This window comes from Glycine max, chromosome 10 (assembly GCF_000004515.6).
Source record: "Glycine max cultivar Williams 82 chromosome 10, Glycine_max_v4.0, whole genome shotgun sequence".
NCBI lineage: Eukaryota > Viridiplantae > Streptophyta > Magnoliopsida > Fabales > Fabaceae > Glycine > Glycine max.
The window spans coordinates 42,449,071-42,468,790 of record NC_038246.2 but is presented as its reverse complement, the minus strand read 5'-3'; the positions used below and the strand labels follow the sequence as shown (position 1 = coordinate 42,468,790).

Genomic DNA, 19,720 nt, shown 5'->3' with positions numbered 1-19,720 from the left:
GCCCACCAAAAAGAATCAATATAGTAATTGTGTTCCTAGTTGAGGTGTGATAACCCTTCCAACTTAGATAAATCTAGTGGTTGAGGTAAGGTGGATCACATAAAGTGTGTTTGGGTTACCGTATTTTCAAACATGACCAGCATTGATGTCTTGGAACATGTGTAACGAAGGATAAGATGTTTATACAAACACACTTTATACATATCGGTTCTCAAGTCCAATTAATTTATAATAATTTAATTCAATTTTATAATTTGTGTATTAAAAATATCTTTAGGTGAAATCTCTATACTTTTACACTCAACTGGATTGCAATTTCATATACTAAATTTATCTATACATTGGAACATAAATAAAAAAGAAAAAAATAAACTTAAATATAGTACTTCATGTATTTTCTTATATTATATTTCTAATTAGCTCCATTTTTATAATTTACTTACCATTAAAGATTAATGTTAATTATGTACATATATGACTTTTAGTAATATTTTTTCATCTCACACCTATTAAAAATGTTAAAAGCTTTTAATAATATTTAAAAAATATTTTTAAATAAATAAATATTACTAATATATTTTTACGATATTTTATCTTGTGACATTTTACTAACAGTATCAGTTAGACATAATATTTAAAAAAATATTGTAAAAATAATTAGTAACATTTATTCATATTTGATAACATTTTTTAAATGTTATCAAAAGTTTTTAATAATATTTTTATCAAGTGTTAGATAAAAAAATATTATTAAAAATTATATGATGCAGTGAATGTAAAATTCTAAATTTTATGTGAAAAATAATAATAAAAATTCTTAAAATAGAACACCTTTTTTTTTAAAAAAAAAAGATAAATAAAATAAATAGAAGATGCAAGTTATCAACATAATATTTACCAAAATATCTTTACCTGTGTCTTATTTACGTCTGGTTGATGTTAGTCTTTGATGTAAGATATACCTCACGCCTAAGAAAAATCTAGTTCCTCACCAACAAAATGATGAGCTACTAAAAGGGCTTGAAAAATTGCAATTGGTCAATCATGAAATAATATGCTAAACTATTAGGTGACATGTTTAACAAAGATCAAATAAAACATAAATTAATATTGTTTGATGCTAAATCAAGACAAAGAAAAGGGAAGGAGAAATCTTGTGCAGACACGTGTGAACTAGGCTCATGCATCTGGACACAAAATTACTAGTTAAGAAGCATAATCTAAGGAATCACTCATAAAATATAACGATAGTGAGGTTTTTTTAAAGTGAAAAGTACAAGATCCCCAATGGGCATTCCCCAGGTGTTGGACTGCTTACCTCTTTCGGGGATCAATACAGATAATTATGAAATTTTCATTAAAAATAATAAGATTGGATACTAATTTGGGTAATGGGGTGAATTAAATATTATCGTTATGATGGGGGTGGAACGTCATCTTGGGATAGGTGGTGTGCATCGTACTTGTATTTTTGGAGCCATTGTGCTTGGTGAACTGCTGCTGGACGCGTGAATTTTCCATTTTTTTTCTTTTGCAGAGAAAAAAAAAACTTCCATAATACAGTGAAACTAAACAATTGATTTTGAAAAATATTACTGTAAATTTTCACATGTACCCTGTGTTCGGTAGGAGTGAAAAGAAAAAAAAAATATTTATAAGAGAGTAAGTGAAAAAAAGAGAAAAGTTGATTCATAGAAATATTTTTTTTCTTTTCAATTTAAGTTTTTAACTTTTTTTCCCTTCCTTCCAAGCAAACAAAGCAGTAATGTTTGAGCTTAATTAGTAGCAACTTATTACCCAGAATTGGATTATTATTAAATTTATAACTTTGCTTTTTATAAAATTAGATTATTCTTTTTTTTAACCAAGAAATGTTTGGGATTTTTATTTAGCTGCAACTAATCATCTTTTACCAAGGTATTCCATTTTAAAATAAAATAATACTTTTAGTCGTAATTCTAAATTTAAGTTGGTAGCAAATTCTAAATTTGATTAAAAAACCAAAATGTCAAATTAGTTGTGCCAATAAAAACAAGTTAGATTAATATCAGTGTTTACAAAGAAACTCAGAATTTGGCTTTTTAAATTACATTACTTTATATTAATATGGATGACTAATTGCCAAGGTAAGAATTAACAAGAGGAAAGTATATGTGATGGTTGCTAGTCACATAATAATATATTTGAATTTTATATAACTACAATTTTTTCTCAGGGTCAGGTTTTAAACATATTTTGCAAATGTTAATCCCGACAAAAATGAGTGTTTTAATTAAAATCAACATAAATATTAGGACAAAATCATATAGTTCAACGAATGTTTAAAATAAAAGTGTTTTTTAATTATCGAAATTAGAGTCTTTAACAATCCTTTGTAAAATTTTGAGTTATTCTTATAAATTTTAATCCTTTGAATAGGTTATATAAAACTATTATTTAGTTTAAAACTCAGTCACACTTTAAATTCTTTATATTTCTTTTTAATTTGTTACTTATCGAAATAAGACTCTTTTTCTTTATTCAACATTCATAATTATTTTGTATTTTAAGCTCAAAAGAATATTACAGGTCTCCAAATTAAATGAACATAATTTGATTATTGAAGAAGTGTTAGAAACTTAGAACTTAACCCAGACATTGAAAGCCGTCGTCATAAATAATCAAATTAGCCTGGTCAGTCGATTTAGCATACTAATTTCACCTGTTCGATCCCTAGCTATAAACCTTACTTGTGACGTTTACTTAAGGGGAAAAAAAAACCCTGAACACCATGCACCAAGCCTAATAATTATGTTGCCATTCTTTTAAATTTTAGTAATATCCGTGTGTGGTACGGATCGATGATCATCATCTTAATAAAGTAAAGACCATAATATATATACCTGTACCACTAAAACACTTTGTTTAACAGCTAAGCATGTGTGCGCACTTAAACGAAATTTTAAAAAACTAAAGGTGAGATCGTATATGATTTCTTGTGTTTAACATTTTCTTTTTTTTTGTAGATGTGTAATTTGTTCTTTTTTGGGTGTCTTTTCAACATAGATTAGGATCAACGTTTTGCTATTGTTGCGGGGACACTTGAGAGTATTTAAATTGAACCATTATTCTTTCGGATCTAATTTTTTAATACGATACATATATGTTGTGGCGTGTCTTCTAGAAATCCATTTCGTAATGATATCAAACTTTGACACTCGCCCAATTAACTTTGCACTTTCATAAAATTTAAAAGTTATGATACTATTTTTCAGATCGATCAGGCTTTTAGAAGATTGTGAATTCATCATCAACTTAGTTTTAACGTGAATGGTAAGTCAATTCCACAGAAATTAAAAACCCACTTAGCATGAAGCTTAATTAATATTAAGCCAATAGTTAGCTAACTTGCTTTTAGATGATTAATGGGTGAGAGTAGATGTGATTCAAATTGTTAATTATATGATATGATTGTATCTGAATAGACGATTTGCTTGAATGGAAAATTATCAGAGTTGGATCTTAAACAGCAAGACGTTAAAAAGGCCTAATCATATCGCTTTGTGTTTGAGGGAATTACTACCCGAAAAAAAAGCAACAAAGGACAAAAAAGATATGAATATTAATTCATTGTAGTAAAGATTAATCACAACAGCTAATAGAGAGTTGGAAACTTTGACAGATTAGAAAAGTTAAAGATTTTTTTAATTGAAAACCAATACCATGAGTGTAGAACTTATTATTAGGTTTCATGCAATTGTATTCTTTGTTCTTAAATGATAAATACGAACTTAACAATTTTAGAATGATATTGTGATCTCTAAGACCCAGCATTACGCCTAATAACCATAAATAGTAGCTAGATGAACTTATTTAAACCCTTGCACATCCATATCCACTAACGCTAGCCGACCTTAAGCATATGTAAGATGACAAAAATCAAACTATGGACACTTTTTACCAAATAGATTTGATAAATTTTACGAATATTTTCTCTAATGTAAAGACAGTTAAGCTAATGTTTTAAATTGCGAAGCTAATGTGGTTTCGTCATCTTCATTTCTATTATATGGAAACTCTGCTGAAAGGGAGGAATTTAAAACTTCTAAGGATATAAAGAACATCTTTATACTGCTATATTAAGTATTAACCCAAATAAAATGGAGGAGATAGAACGAGATGAGGGAATAAAATCAGCATATATATCAGAAAGTTGTTTTGAATAAAGAGGAAATATATATGCTCCCCCATTCTTGGTTTGGGTTATTTATATATATACTAGGTTCAGCTTCAATTTTTTTCAATGACATGATTCGAATCTTTTATTTAACGAACGTAATTGATATGTTCTTCTTCTATTTGTCTATTCCTTTCTCATTGGTCATTACTCATTAGGAGATGAGAAAGAATTTTGCCTTTAATCTTGACGTTTTTTTAAATGGGTCGGACATTAATATTTGGTGGATGTTGATGATGGTTGAGTGGCCACCTCTAAGTGAGTCATACATAATATTTAGGAATGTATTATAAACTAATTAAGTAAATATTTAAATTATTTCTCCAAAAACATTACACATATCAAATTTGTCGTATAAAAAAATTGGACATTCATTTATTCTTTAATAATATTGCAAAAGAATGGATTAATTGATTGTACACAATTTTTTTATTAATTTTTAGACTAATCTAATTAGATTAAACTCATATTTGTGAGAGTGTATCAAGTGAAATTTTTTATGGTTAGATATACAACTATATATAAATTTAAAGTCATAGAATCATACATATGATGAAAATTAAAAATTAGTTGATTATCAAGTAATTACATTAAAATATCGTGTATATTTTTTTGATTTGTTGTTTAAATATGATTTATATTTTTATTTATATTAATAATATTTTTTTTTTTGCTTTTGGTAACCATTATCATTGGGATTTTGTTGCTTTCCAGTGAAATTTTAAAATATCCTCGTATGTTTTGATCCTTTAAATTCATCATAAGATTAATATTTCTTGATAAAAATTTAGTTATACTTAAAGTTTTTTAATCTTTTCTAAGGGTGTATTCTCATTTGATATATTCTCCATAATATTTATAGCTTTATGCCAACAATATATTTAATTTTCATTAATTAGATAGAATTTAAACTAAAACAGAAACAACAAGTCTTTATTATTTTTTGTTGAATAAACAAGAACAAGTTCAAAAACAATAATTTGTTTTTTGTTAGTTTTTATTATGGTATGTTTGGGATATCTCAAACATACTTTTGGAACTTCAAACTTAGTTGTGTATTATGTTTAGTTTTTTGTTAAATTAATTATATAACTTAGGGTTGGGATAAACTTGATTTTGAATCATACATTATTTTTAAGTATTTTTGCTTTATATATTTACAAAACATGAAGTAATTTTTTTTATTAGTATTATTTAAATAAATTTTATTGACATACTTTTGAACAAAAAATATCCCAACATAAATCACATTTGTTTTTATCAAATTTAATTAAGTTTACTACATATTTTTATTTAAACTAATGATTGCAAACTTTAATCTAAAACATGTGTTAAATCAACAACAATTACAAGTTGGGTGATTGATACCATTTAGAGGTCGATTATCCAATTGAAAGTAGCGAAATTGTGTTAAGGTAGGTAAGTTTAGTGTGATCTCACACTTGTAATGACTCTAAAACAGCCATTATGGTTACCTAAATCTGACTAATTGTTCAATTTGACCATAGTAGCATTAGCAATCAAAGCAGGTGAAAAGTTATATATCTAACAATTAGTAATTACAAGTTAAAGATCAAAAGAACCAAATTAAGCTTGCAAGAAATTCATGTGCACAACAATGGCTGCAATAACGAAATAAGACAACTTAGTCGACCTTGCACTATTTGACCATACCTGCCAATATGTTCCCCCCAAAAGGTGGGGCTTAGAGTACTTTTAAGAATGATTGTAGTTTCTATGGGACCTAATTAACTTTGATAATTCTTAGTATTATCTTCAGTTCTTTTTTCTTACTTCTTACCTGTTTAAGGTGGATTAAGCGTACGTAAGCAACGACCAAATTCAGCTTCAAGCTTTATAGATGAAGTGGATGGTCACAAACACCTCCTTAAAATTACCTATATTTTATGTTAGGTCTTTTCCTAAAATATGATATAAACATTACTTGTGGAAATATAAGATTGGAGAAGAGAGGGATGGAGAGGTCACATTCGAATTTGTCCAATTGATATTTTTAATAAAAATTAATAAATTAATATTTATTGATAAAAAAAAAACTTATAAAAAGTTGGATTCTACCAAAAAAAAAAAAAAAACTTAAAAGAGAGGATGGTTCAGAAAACAATTTGGTCATCAATTGAATGACGAAGTTTGAGGCACGCGCTAACACATCTATGTCAAAAACTTTATGACTATAGAGCATAGTGCGAACCAAACTAATTGTCGTTGTTGGTCTGATCTACAATGTGTTGGCTGTTTGGCACTACCGACCAATTTAGCGAATGCTTTGTTTTATTTGGACGATAATGATAATCGTATCACTTGCAAAATTTGATTATATTTTATTGGAATAAAACGTTTTCTTCCATATTTTATTCGGTTAAAACGGGATTGATTTGGGTTTTGCATGTGAAACAATTAAGAAAGTACTCTCTCGGTACTTTGACCCACATCCATTCTGGAGCACTTTTCTAAATTTTAAGCCAACTTTTTGACTCAAGGATTATGCAATATCCCTGGTCAACCGGTCAACCTTTGGATTATTATCCACTTATTCAAAGCAAGATAGCCACACGCTTGGGTAGGCTTACATAGCATTCATCTTCACCGTAATCCACCATCTCATGCTTGTCTTTGGAAGTCCATGCCAACATCATTTGAAGAGCCTATAGAGTGTTTTTCAAAGTAATTATTTATTATTCAGGATATTTTATGAGAATCAGAAGATCAAGGTATTGAGCATTGGATTTTCATAAATCACGATAGTATTTCATTAAGGTATAGTGTCTAGTGTGAGATACATATTGAGACTATATATACCTAAAAATATCTATTCAGTTTCTTGATGACATGATATACACATATATGAATTAGTGATGCAAATTTGACACTCATTATATACCCATATTCTGATATAAAATAATTTGATAGGTCAAGATTAAGTATTCACGAGCTTCGAATTTATAAGTGCATTATTGGACAAGAGGATAGGCAATAGGCGTACTCAAGTCATTTATAAACATTCTTCTAGTAATAGTTTAGGTGAATTCATTCCTTGACATTTGGAACAACAATTTCTATGATATATATAAACAGCAGGTTGCATTAGACAAGCTAACGGCTCAAAAAATGAATGAAAATTGTAAACAAATCGAAACAATTTAACTGAAACTTATCTTCCAATAAAAGGATGATACTTCAGCTTGACTTAAATAATCTACATTCAAAGTTAATTAAGCACCACTTATTTAAAGTTATAAATGTCATATTTGAATAAAATATGCAATAAGTGCTTGTAAAAAAATAAAATAAACTTCTCTTATGAACTTAAAATAGATTCTGCATAAATTAAAATTATCTTTTTAAAAAATTTAAACAACTTTAGTTTCTTTAAAAAGTTAATTTTAATTTATAAAATAATTAAGCTCTTTTTTTCTTCTATAAGTATTTATAGATAAATTTAACCAAAAAAAAAACTAACGTATAAGTTTAAAAAATAACTTGCTTCTTTTCTTTTCTTATCAAAATTATTCTTCAAATAATTTTAAGTTACCATCTTGATGTTGTTCTGAGTAGTAATACACTCAATTTTCTTAAATAAAGTTTGAGTTCTCTATGAATAAAAAATATATAATTATTAGAAATAGTAGTTGGAGACTCTCTCGAAAATGATCAATTAAGTTATTTTTTTAGAGGAAATTAAATTTATTTATTTTTACTATTAATTCTTAGTTCGTTGTCTCACTTCAACGCAGATTGTCATATTTTTTTTTTTGGAAATTCAAATGTTAACTCAATGGAGTTTACACACTTTTTTTATATAAAAAAACACTTTCCAAAGTAAGTTTTTGAAAGGCCATTTTTTTTCTTCCTCCATAACTCCATTTCGGCGAATGTGCGAAAGGCTAATTAAAATCAATACCATATCAATAAAAAATAAATAAATAAAATTTATTATTAGTTGAGAACTTGAGATAGAAATATTAAATAAAATTAATTATAATATATTAATAATTAATTTTACCTTATAAATTTTGAAAAACAAATCTTAAATAAAATCATAATAATTTTTTAATAAACTATCTTAATTCATTAAAAATATTATTTTAAAATATATGCCGTAAAACCGGCTATGAGTGGGATGTAATTTTTTTGCTTTGTCGGATTTGGTTAGCATAAATAATAACGTTAATTAGGTTTTATCTATGCCTTGTACGTTGTACATGCCCGATTCCGTTTAGAATTTGTCGAGGCTCTCATTCATCTGAACCAAGCAAATATTTTTAAAAACTCAAATAAAGATTTTTTATGATAGTTTAATCGAACCAACCAATGATTACTATTTTAGAAGAATGTGTGGCTCAGTTTATTTTGCTATGTGAATTGACAGTATTTGATTAAAATATTAAATGGCTTGTTTGATTGCGTGGAAGAGTAAGACTTATAGTTCTCTTGTCGTTTTTTTTTTGGACAGAAGTTCTCTTGTCTTGATGAGGTATACACCGTTCCTATGTTTCGAATTATATAGGACAAAATTTTAGTATTAGGTATTTTTAGTGTTATTCATTAATTAATATTATTATATAAGTTGTCAAAAAGTAAAATTTTAATTTTAATTGGAGAATAAGATAAAAGAATGCTTAAAGTATTGTACTTGAATTTTATTCAATTATATTTTAAGAGTTTTGGTTTATTATGGAATATTTTTTATTTTAAATATTAAAAAAATATTAATTATTATGTAAAAACTCTTATTTAAATATCTAATTAATTTATAACCATTTACATATACAAACTCTTTTATTAAAAGAGTTGTACACGTAATTAAAAGAGTTGTACACGTAAATGCCTATAAATTAATTAAATGTTCAAATAACATATCAATATCAATAAATAGTATAACAATGACGAATAGTATAAAAAATAAGAGTTGTGTATCTTAACAAAATAATTAGTTATACTATTATGATAAAAAAATACTTTACTTTGATCATTAAAAATATTTTCCTCAAAGTAAAGTATTTTTTTATCATAATAGTAAAACTAATTATTTTAAATTAGAAAAATTGAAAATAAAGGAGCAATTTTATTTTCTTTTGCGAAAAAAATGAACGAGCAAATTGTTTGTACGTGTTTTATTCTGCATTCACTTGCCAGATCAATTCCTTCACTATACGTTAAATTTGAGAGCAATACTTAGAGCAAGACAATTGTGATATTTTGTCTTTTATACATTTCCTTTGATTAATAAGTACTCCAATGATTAAATGAAGAAGATAGAGGAAGGATTGTTGAATGAAACCAGAAAACTAGTTGCAACCGATTGATCGGAGATGAAGAAAGATATTGAACTATATACCACGAGTCCACGACATATTATTATTAATATATATATATATATATATATATATATATATATATATATATATATATATATATATATATATATATATATATATATATATGATAATCTTCAAGAGATTAATTGAAGATGTACAATGTTGTGTGATTATATTAGGATGAATTTATATATACTGCAATATTCATCCAAAGACTAATAATTAAGTACAAACGCCATGATTTATTCGGGGAGGGGGAATCCTGGCTGTATATATAGATGCCACTGTCCTTATTCAGTATTATTTATATATATTATTAGTTCTGATGATGAGTTTATACCATGGTCCAAGTGACTGGTACTTCACCATCATTGGTGTTGAGTCCCAAATCCTTCCACACGGTTTTGGACGCATCAACAACGTTCGTCTTGCATGCGTGTGATTTGTCACACCCATGAACGGAGTCACACTCATCCACCACCTTAGCCAACGTGCTCCTTCCATTTCTAGCTTTGATTCTTATCATTTTCCCGCATCGTGCGCCGTGGTTGTACCATCCGGTGGACAGTGCCACCACTCTTTGTGGCAGCGGGTGGAAATTGCCGTCGCACTCAGCGGGGCCGCCTCCGTCCCCGCCGCGAGCGAAGTTGTTGAGAGTGAGAGTGGCGTGCGTTCCAGAGGGATTGTATGGAGGGGAATGAAGGCCTTTGGATTTGCATGAAGATGCGTTTGTGAGATATGGAAGATGGGTTATCACATTCATTAGGCATAATAAGAAGACCAATAACACACCAATATTATTCGCCATATTGCTCAACCAATGAATATGTCGCTTAATTTACTTGAGTAGTTGAGTAGTATATATGGTGTGCTTCTATTAATGTATATATAGTAGGTCAAGGCAAGGGGAGTAATCTTGGTTTTATCAGTTTATATACCGCTCAAATCTAGAACATCTTTTTATTTTGTACTTACGAGGTGAAAGGTAAAATTTTGTTTTGGTTGCAAATATACTTGAGATGATTAAGCACAGATAAGACATCACATAGAATCGTAGTTTACCATTTTAAACGACAGTAATCACTTGTACAATTGTACTAGATTCAATTTCGTGAACTCAGCAAAGAAAAAAAAAATTCAATTTCGTAATTGCATTACTTTATTTATTAATATAATGCAAACTGTCCACTTAGAATATCTTTTTTTTTATAGATCCACTTAGAATATTTTAATTTAGTATTGCTGATGATCATAATAATAATAATAATAATAATAATAATAATAATAATAATAATAATAATAATAATAATAATAATAATTTTAACTTTAAAAGAATTATATGGCATAAAAATGGTATGGATCACTTACTCATTTGAGTCAATAGGTATATTAATTTATTATTAAAAACGCTACTTATGTAGCACTTATAACTTTGTACTTTAAATGTTAAATTATATTTATTTCAATTTCAAACTACCTGCAGATGTTTAAAAGAAGGTTATTTTTGTTTCATTTTTAATTTCCCCTAAGTGGGGTGAAGTAAAATAGGTTGACCTATTGATAAACTAAATCAGGTTGAGAGATCATCTTGTTTAAATGTGATTACTTTAAATATAATCACAATATATATCAGTTAATCAATGTGCCTGACCTTATTCATAGTTCTAATGATATGATTGATGAGTTTATGCCATGGTCCAAATGATTGGTACTTCACCATCATCGGTGTTGAGTCCCAAGTCCTTCCACACAGTTTCGGACGCATCAACAACGTTGATCTTACATGCACAGCCATGCACGGAGTCACATTCGTCCACCTCCTTAGCCACCGTGCTCCTTCCGTTTCTAGCTTTGATTCTTATCATTCTCCCGCACAATGCACCCTAGTTAGACATTTTATACAAAGTATATATATAACCTCTATCAGGGTCATTGTTTATGTTTTTCAGTTTTTGCTTTGTTTCTACTCTTATGTATCCCTGGTGGTAGTACTTCTTATGCTTCCCGTGGTTCCTTTTATTCCTATATATAATATAATTTGGTTTATTAATAAAACGAAGTATATAACCTCTTCAATTCCACTATATTTAATTTCGTTATTGCATTATATTTTATCCGACGCAAATTGTCTACTTAAAGTGTTTTAATATGTTACTTATCCTGTAATAATAATAATAATAATAATAATAATAATAATAATAATAATAATAATAATAATAATAATAATAATAATAAAGTTAATTTTTATATCCAAATATAAAACATTATAAATATGACTTTTAAGTTAGTTATAAATTAACAAATTTAATACAATAATACTCATACATCTCAATTTCTTACTTACAACTCACTTTTATCCTTTTATTTTTATTTTTTATCTTTCGCTACCTTTTCCCATCACATCACATCTCATTTTTTTTACTTCATTTAAGTTTAATAAATAATAATAATAATTAAATATTTTAATTATAAGAAAATAAATTGTATAAAAATGGTATGAATCACTTACTTATATCCCAATTTTCTTTCATAGGTTAATGCTCAAACGAGAATACTAATTGTTATGAAAACATTTTCGTAAAATTATACACCAAAGAATATGATTGGTTATTTTTATCATAACATACGGTATCTTATATTTCATCAATTATAACTGCGCATATGCTATTGACACGTAATGATTCGTGCAATTGGTAGGAAATAGCAATACTGAAGCTAACATTATATTTCAAACCAGCATGCGTTTGGAAGCGCAATGAAGAGCTCTCAACCTCGGTATATGCAAGAAGAAATTAATTAATTATATGCCTCAGTGTTTGTTGCTTTCTTATTTATTATACCGGTTTACATTATTTAAGTTACATGCTATATATCTTTTTTGTGAAGAAACTGTCAAAAAGGCGAACTCAATACAATAAAAAAGAAAAATCAATGTCCAGCTAAAGAAATCTAAAGACGGCAGAAACTAAACAAAAACAGAAAAAGATCCAGTTAAGAAAATCTTTCTTCTTGATTCGATTTTTTTTGGAAAAAAAAAGTATTTTGATTTCTTACAAAAACTTACTGTAACCATTGTTTTTTTTATTTGTAAATGACGGAACCCTCCATTGTAATATATTAAAAAATTGACCGATTTGAACTTTACAAATTCTTCTTTTTTCTTTTAAACTTGGCCGGTCGCCACAGAAGCCAAAAGAAAAAACGGATTGTTTGTTGTTTTTCCATATCTAAGCACACAAGACTAATTGGTTTTAACTTAAAGCTGCAAAGTAAAAACAATACAAATAAGAGCAACTTGCAAATTGAAGATGTAATGATAGAAAAGGACAAACAAACGGTAAAAAGGGATGGAATCAAGAAATGAAACAACAACCACAACGTATTATTAATTATTAATATACATACATGCATTCATGGGATGCCATCTTCAAGTAGATTAATTCTTCTAAAAAAAGTAGATTAATTGAAGTTTTGCAATTTGTAATTAAGGATGAAAATAACTATTTGTGAATTATTAAGTTTCATTTGTTAATAAATATTGATGAAGTTTGTTTGTTTAACTGAATAGGCAAATTCAAAAGTCAAAATCATTTATTTTTTTGTCAACAGTGATAAAATAAGTAAAAATTGAAAATTTAAATAATAAAATAAGTAAAAATTGAAAATTTAAATGATAAAATTTGCAAAAAAAAAATAGGTGATAAAATTTATAAAATAATAAAAGTTTAGCAATAAAATTTACAATTAAACCTTAGTTTTATAGATAAAAATATATGATTGGAATGAAAGATGAAAAAGATTGCTAAAATTGATAAGTGAAATTAAAAAAAAAAAAGTTTTAGCAAAGTCAATAGATACACTATACACCGATAAGTTACTGATACAAAAACTTTGATTTAGATATCGCTTAAATAAATTAATCAAATTTAAACAATCATATTTTTAACAAGTCTAGTCTTACCTAAAAAAACACAGTCAAGCATTTTTAAGTGTTGGACATGATTTAGTTTGTTTACATCCCTAATTGTAATTAAATTAGGGGCAATAATATGAGATGAGTTTATCTTGCATTCATCGAAATACTTAACTAATGTTTATTTAGAATGGTTGAAAAGCCACTAATTGAAAAATACACGAAAACACATTTATTAGAAAGTTTTCCATCTTATGGTAATAAAAAAAAAATTGTTGTCTCACCAACATTTATTGTCTTTTATTTGGGCAAAATTAAAGCTACAATTCATATATAAAGAGAAATTAAAATGAAAAAAAAATCATTATACCCTATATGATTACAATACATACATATATATATATATATATATATCTATATATATATATATATATCATTTTTATTTAACAATATTTATGCTATTTTATAAATATACTTATTTTTTTCTGTCACTCGCTCTTTCCTTCTCTTTTCTCTCTTACCAAACCCTTAAACAATCATCTTATTTTCTATTTTTTCTTCTTAATTACTTTCTTTCCTTTCACTTTATTTCTTCTATCTTATTCTTTCATGAACAAAATAAACATTAAAGTAATAAAGTCACGATTACTTGAGAGAATTCCAGTTGTATATATATAAATGCCTGTCTTTATTATATATCGTTAATCCTGATGAAGAGTTTATGTGTACCACGTACGGTCGAAGTGGGACTTCACCGTCATTGGTGTTAAGTCCCAGGTCCTTTTCCACACAGTTCTCGACGCATCAACGACATTGGTATATTGCTCTTGCATGCTTGGTGGTTCCTATGTGATTTGTCTATATATATAAAGAAAAAGAATTAAATTAGATTAATCACGCTAATTTTAATAATTATTATATCATTTTATAATTTTCAATTAAAAAATATTTACTTAAAAGTTACTGTTTAATTAAAAATTATTTTCACATAAATAACTCATAACGACTAAATATGAATTATTTTAATAATAAAAATATATTTAAAATATCTTTAAAAATATTTAAAAGATTGAGAAAATATAAAAAAATATAAATAAGAAAGATTTTCAACATCGAACCTAAGTTCATTATAACAACTATAAAAAAGAAATTAAGTCAAGCAACGAGGGACACCACAGAACCCCCTCTAATAGGGGAAATCTTATCACATTCATGGCTATGAGTGGTTAAATCCTTAGTTAGGGTCTCACAGGCCTCAAAGTCAAAGCGATGTATGATGTACTTTTTACTATTTATCAATACAATATCAGGTGTTTTTTATTCAATTATCTTTTATGCTTTTATCTTGTTTATATTATTCATTTTTATATTCTTTTAAGTGTTAGATGCTCGGAAGAGGATAATTTAAAGAGAATATGCATGCATAAGTTGTAAGGGTTAGACGCTTGGAAGAGGGTATCTTCTAATGGAACAAGAAGAAAATATATTATAATAAATTTATTGTTAGACATAGAGTGATTGCATTATGTCCATACGTTAAAAAAAACATCTAGAATTAGAACTTCATGCATTTTATCTATTAATTGAGTCTTTGCAAATACATTTGGGAGATAAATAGATAAAATAGGCTTGTCATGTGAGGCATCAGGAGCAAGTAAATGAATAGATGTGAGTAGGATAGAATCACCTAAATTGATAAAGAAAAATCATAAATCCATACCTCCTAGACATAAGTCAGGCTAGGAGTCCCCATATTATCTAATTCAGCTAACTTATCTTTTAATCATCTTATCTTTTCTTTTGTTTTTTATCTTTGTCTTAATCTTTTACTTTTTTATCTTTAAATCTTTTATTTTTCTTTTAAATCTTTACTTTATCTTCTATTTTTTTTATCGATTATTTTAAATTTCTTATCTCTTGCTTTAAAATTAAATTTACATTAATTTAAGTACAAACAAAGTTCTTATGGATTCGGACTTCTGGATATCTTATTACTTGTAACAAATTGATGCACTTGCCAGCGGGTTAACAATAACATATGTACACTTTCATATTAATTTAAAATTATTTATTATCTCTTTCATATAAATTAAAATTTAAATTATTTAATTATTTTTTATTATTATTTAATTTTAACAAAATTTAACACAAAAGATCTTCATAATAAGTAAATATAATTCAATAATTTAATTAATTTGATATCTATGTTCTTTCTCTATAAATAAATGTAAAATATGATATAAAAATATTCACAAATTTTAATTAAAAAAAGTAACAAAACAACAAGTAGCCTAATCAGTATGATGGTGTTAAAAAAATGACACTGATTTTAAAAAAGAATCCTTGATGCTTCTAATTAGAAGCTTGAAATTAGATTAATTATTTTGCCCAATTAAACTCGTTATAATCGACTATTTTGTGTGATAATTGAGTATTTGTTTTTTGTAAAACAAACTTTTTCATAGTGCATGCTTATAATAGTCTACTATTAGTTATAAATTAAATAACGGGTTATCTCATACGACGACAACAATAATCCATTATTCCATCGTGATAATCTACTATAAAAAAAAAACAGTGATGTAGCAATAATAAAAATATAAAGTCATCACTAGTCACAGAAATTAAGCCGCAAGCAAAGGCAGCATATATAGCAGAGAAGACATCGGATCGGAGAGGCACAATGATCTCAATCACTTATATGTTCAGTCCTTACAAGGAATAACCACTCCAACTTACACCACCAACAACAGACATGCATTTCCTAGCTACCATCTTTCTGTGTGTGTATATATATATATATATAGGATCAGACACATGCAGAAGACTGAACAGAAAGGATGTGTTTGCGTTAAGGGAGATAGAAAATATAATAGGGACCAAAAGTAAAAAAATAAAATATTAGGCATCTAAAATCTAAAAAAAAATCAAGATAAAAACATATTCAAACCTCTCTCCTTTCACTATTTTTTCACGTCTAGTCAAAAGCATTGCTTGCGCTTCTCCTCTCGATGCTTTCTTCACTTGTCAAGCCTTGTAATTTATAGAAGAAAAAATTGTAGTGTGAACAGTTGCTTAGTTTTTTTCACCGCTTTCCATAGTATACATAATACATCTAAGGAGGCTCGTGAAAAAATTTCAACAAATATGCATGGTACATTAAATATAATGCACTGTAACTTTGGATGGACCTCTATAATTTTCCCTGCCGCCAAAGGAAAATATCTTTCGATCATTCACATATGATCCATGCCGATTATTTTCTGTGACACAAAGTTGAAGCCACGTGATACAACTTTCGTCATTAACTATTCAACATTATTCATAACTTTTAGATTAAGTAAACCAAATTAACCAAAGTTTGTGGCTTTCTATATTCTGCCTTGCGTGCGTAACATTTTCACTTTGTTTCTATATTCTCTCATCTTTTCGTATCTTTTTTTAGGGTAACATCTTATCATATCAAAATGTATGTTTCATAATTATTTGAAAAACGAGAATAATTCTCCATCAAAATCAGCACAGGTTCAAAATGAAATAAAAAAGTAACATAACAATTTATGTTAAATAAACATGTATGAGTCCAGAATCGAGGTGTGATTTTGGAGAAAATCTTTAGTTCCCCTGATCAAATTTCTCTAAAATATAAGAATTTATACAAAGATTATTCTTTAATTTTGAAGTAATTAACTCTACAATTAATTAACTAAGATGAAATAACAATATTTGTATAAATTAATTAACTAAGAGGACATAGCCATTATAACAGACAAATTTCTAAAAACATTTAAGATTGGGACATGAAAAAGGAGAAATTATTATATAATTCATGATCACCGTGTGTTATAGTCTTGACTAATCTTTATGTTTGACATATAATTAAGTTTTTTAAATTTTAAAAAGAGCTTATAAAATTTGGTTATCAATACTCTTATAAAAATTATCCAGTCTCTATTTTGGTGTCCACGTATTGATTGTATGTTGTGTGTGCTCATACTTTTTTTTTTTTACTGTACTATACTTCTTTTCTTTTTCTTTTTCTTTTTTTTGTAATTTTTAGTGCACTACACTTCAAAGTTCCGAACAGTCAAATTATCCAGGCCACTACCTAGTATATGTATATAATGTGGAGATCGTTCAAAACTAAAAGTTTTAAACCATGTAATAATTTCTCATAAGAGAGAGTTGTTCTTATCATGCTCGGTGGCGAGGCAATTGTGGCTAGCTTCTTTGTCATTCATGGATATCACCAAACTTCTTTTCGGCATTTCATGGGGATGTGGCAGATAATCTGGTGCGCTGTAATTTTCAGCATATGGATAGCTAGAAATAACTACATTTTCAAGGGAAGTGCAGTGGATACCACTAAGCTCATGGAGGACATCAAATTGTATTCATGGTCGTGGATGCACAACAAAATGGAGGTAACATAAATCTCTGAACTCTGAAGTATGATTTGAGTTAAGTTTTTGAATGCGTGGGGTTGATGGCTGGATGTTCTTATGTCTGCAATTATATTTTCTTGTGGCTCTGGATAAGTGGTTATGATATTGCATATTAATTTTCTTGTGGCTGGATATGTTGATTTATATGTAGAGATAGGAAGATAGTGATACAAGGGGATTATCAAGTTCATTTTGTAAACTTTATGTTGGGAAACAATGTATATACGGTCAGCTATGGCTTTTCATAGGTTATCTAGTATTTTAATTTGTTTTGGGTTGAAATACAATATAACCTCATGAACTAGTACATATTATCACTTTGTACTGGTACTTCTGGTACCTTTTTCAGTTAGTACATATTATTTTGCTCATAAAAGAAAAAGCAAATAATGATGCATGATGATCCATGTTATTTAACAGAAATAAAAGAGAAATAAGTGAAAGCATAATAATTAAGTGATATGATGTGACACAAAATTAAAAGAGATTAAAAAAATTATGAGTGTTATAATAAGATGTTTGTAATGGAATAATATCCATACATAATTTATCATGATATAGATATTCACCAACTTTAATAAAGTGTCTCTTTTGAATTATTTTTTTCATCCACCACGAAATTAAATTTGTTTGAAAGATATATTTATATCATTATTCTAAAACAAAAGCAAGTTAGCTTTTTTTTTTTTGTCGGCAAAAATAATTCATTCATGCATAAACGGTACCAGTGAAAGTTACAGAAAGAATACCAAAGGTTAGATACAATTTATGCTTCAGTAAAAGCAAGAAAATAAAAACTAACCCAGGATCCCACAAAAGGCAATACCATGCTACAGTACAAAATGGAATGGGATGTATGGCTAACATTTTTCACCCTATTCCAGCCCAAAATGGGATGTATCACTAACATTTTTCATAATTTATTCGAACAATATGATAAATTATTACGATGAAATATTAATTAATATTGAAGTATAGTACGTACAATCTAACACTACATAGTATATACTACAAAGTTGTGATTTTATTAAAGGGAGAATACGACTTTATTCATCCAAACTAAGATACACATACATATATAGACTGATCACACAGCGTAGGAACAAAACAAGCTTTATACAAGCTTGTCCTCTTTAATATATTTTATTATTGGTCGAAATTTATTAAAATTTATAAAATTAAGAGCGATTTTAATTTGTAGTTTTTAATAAATTTTAACTAAGAATATAATAAGAATATGTTTAAAAGAGTTTATTGTTAGAACTTCTCAAAATATATTACTAATGATGATGATGATTTATGAATAAGTTAGGCCATGGTGGGTGACTGGTACTTCACCATCATCAGTGTTAAGGCCTAAGTCATGCCACACGTACATTTTCAGATGCATCAACAATGTTTGTCTTGCATGGTGATTGATTGGCGTGATCCTGGTCACAGCCTTGCGTGGAGTCACACTCGTCCACCACCTTCGCCACCGCGGTCCTACCGTTTCTGGCCGTGATTCTTACCATTTTCCCGCACCGGGAACCACCATTGTACCATCCTGTGGACAGCGCCACCACTCTTTGTGGCAGCGGGTGGTAGTTCCCGTCGCATTCGGAGGGGTCTCCTCCGTCCCTGCCGGGGCCGAAGTCGTTGACGGTGAGAATGGCCGGCGTTCCCGAGGGTTGAATGCTGGTGAGTGAGCACCATTTGATTGACAAGATGCTGCATTAGTTACATAAGGAAAAAGGGTTATAACGAACATTCAGGGATATTATGCAAAAGAAAACCATGAATACCTGACATACCTAGCTTTTCTCAT

The 19,720-nt window shown here is 27.9% G+C and overlaps 2 protein-coding genes across 2 annotated transcripts; both read right to left on the bottom strand.

Moving 5' to 3' along the window:
- Positions 1 to 9,728: 9,728 nt before the first annotated feature.
- On the bottom strand, positions 9,729 to 10,392 carry LOC100806441 (ripening-related protein grip22). Its single transcript, XM_003535409.4, has one exon. It carries the CDS (start codon positions 10,361 to 10,363, stop codon positions 9,890 to 9,892), a length of 474 nt encoding a protein of 157 aa, XP_003535457.1. The 5' UTR covers positions 10,364 to 10,392; the 3' UTR covers positions 9,729 to 9,889.
- An 848-nt stretch (positions 10,393 to 11,240) lies between these two features.
- Positions 11,241 to 19,720, bottom strand: LOC100805915 (ripening-related protein grip22). Its single transcript, XM_041006220.1, has 3 exons — positions 19,707 to 19,720; positions 19,311 to 19,623; positions 11,241 to 11,327 (listed from the first exon to the last, which is right to left on the bottom strand). Exons 1-3 carry the CDS (start codon positions 19,718 to 19,720, stop codon positions 11,241 to 11,243), a joined length of 414 nt encoding a protein of 137 aa, XP_040862154.1.

What these genes read in the sequence shown, in the direction of transcription:
- LOC100806441 (XM_003535409.4), bottom strand. Translation starts at nt 10,363, where the DNA reads ATGGCGAATAATATTGGTGTGTTATTGGTCTTCTTATTATGCCTAATG.
- LOC100805915 (XM_041006220.1), bottom strand. An exon ending in AATCACCATGCAAGACAAAC is followed by an intron (nt 11,328 to 19,310) that starts ATTGTTGATGCA and finishes TGTAAGATCAAC; the next exon opens with GTTGTTGATGCGTCCGAAAC.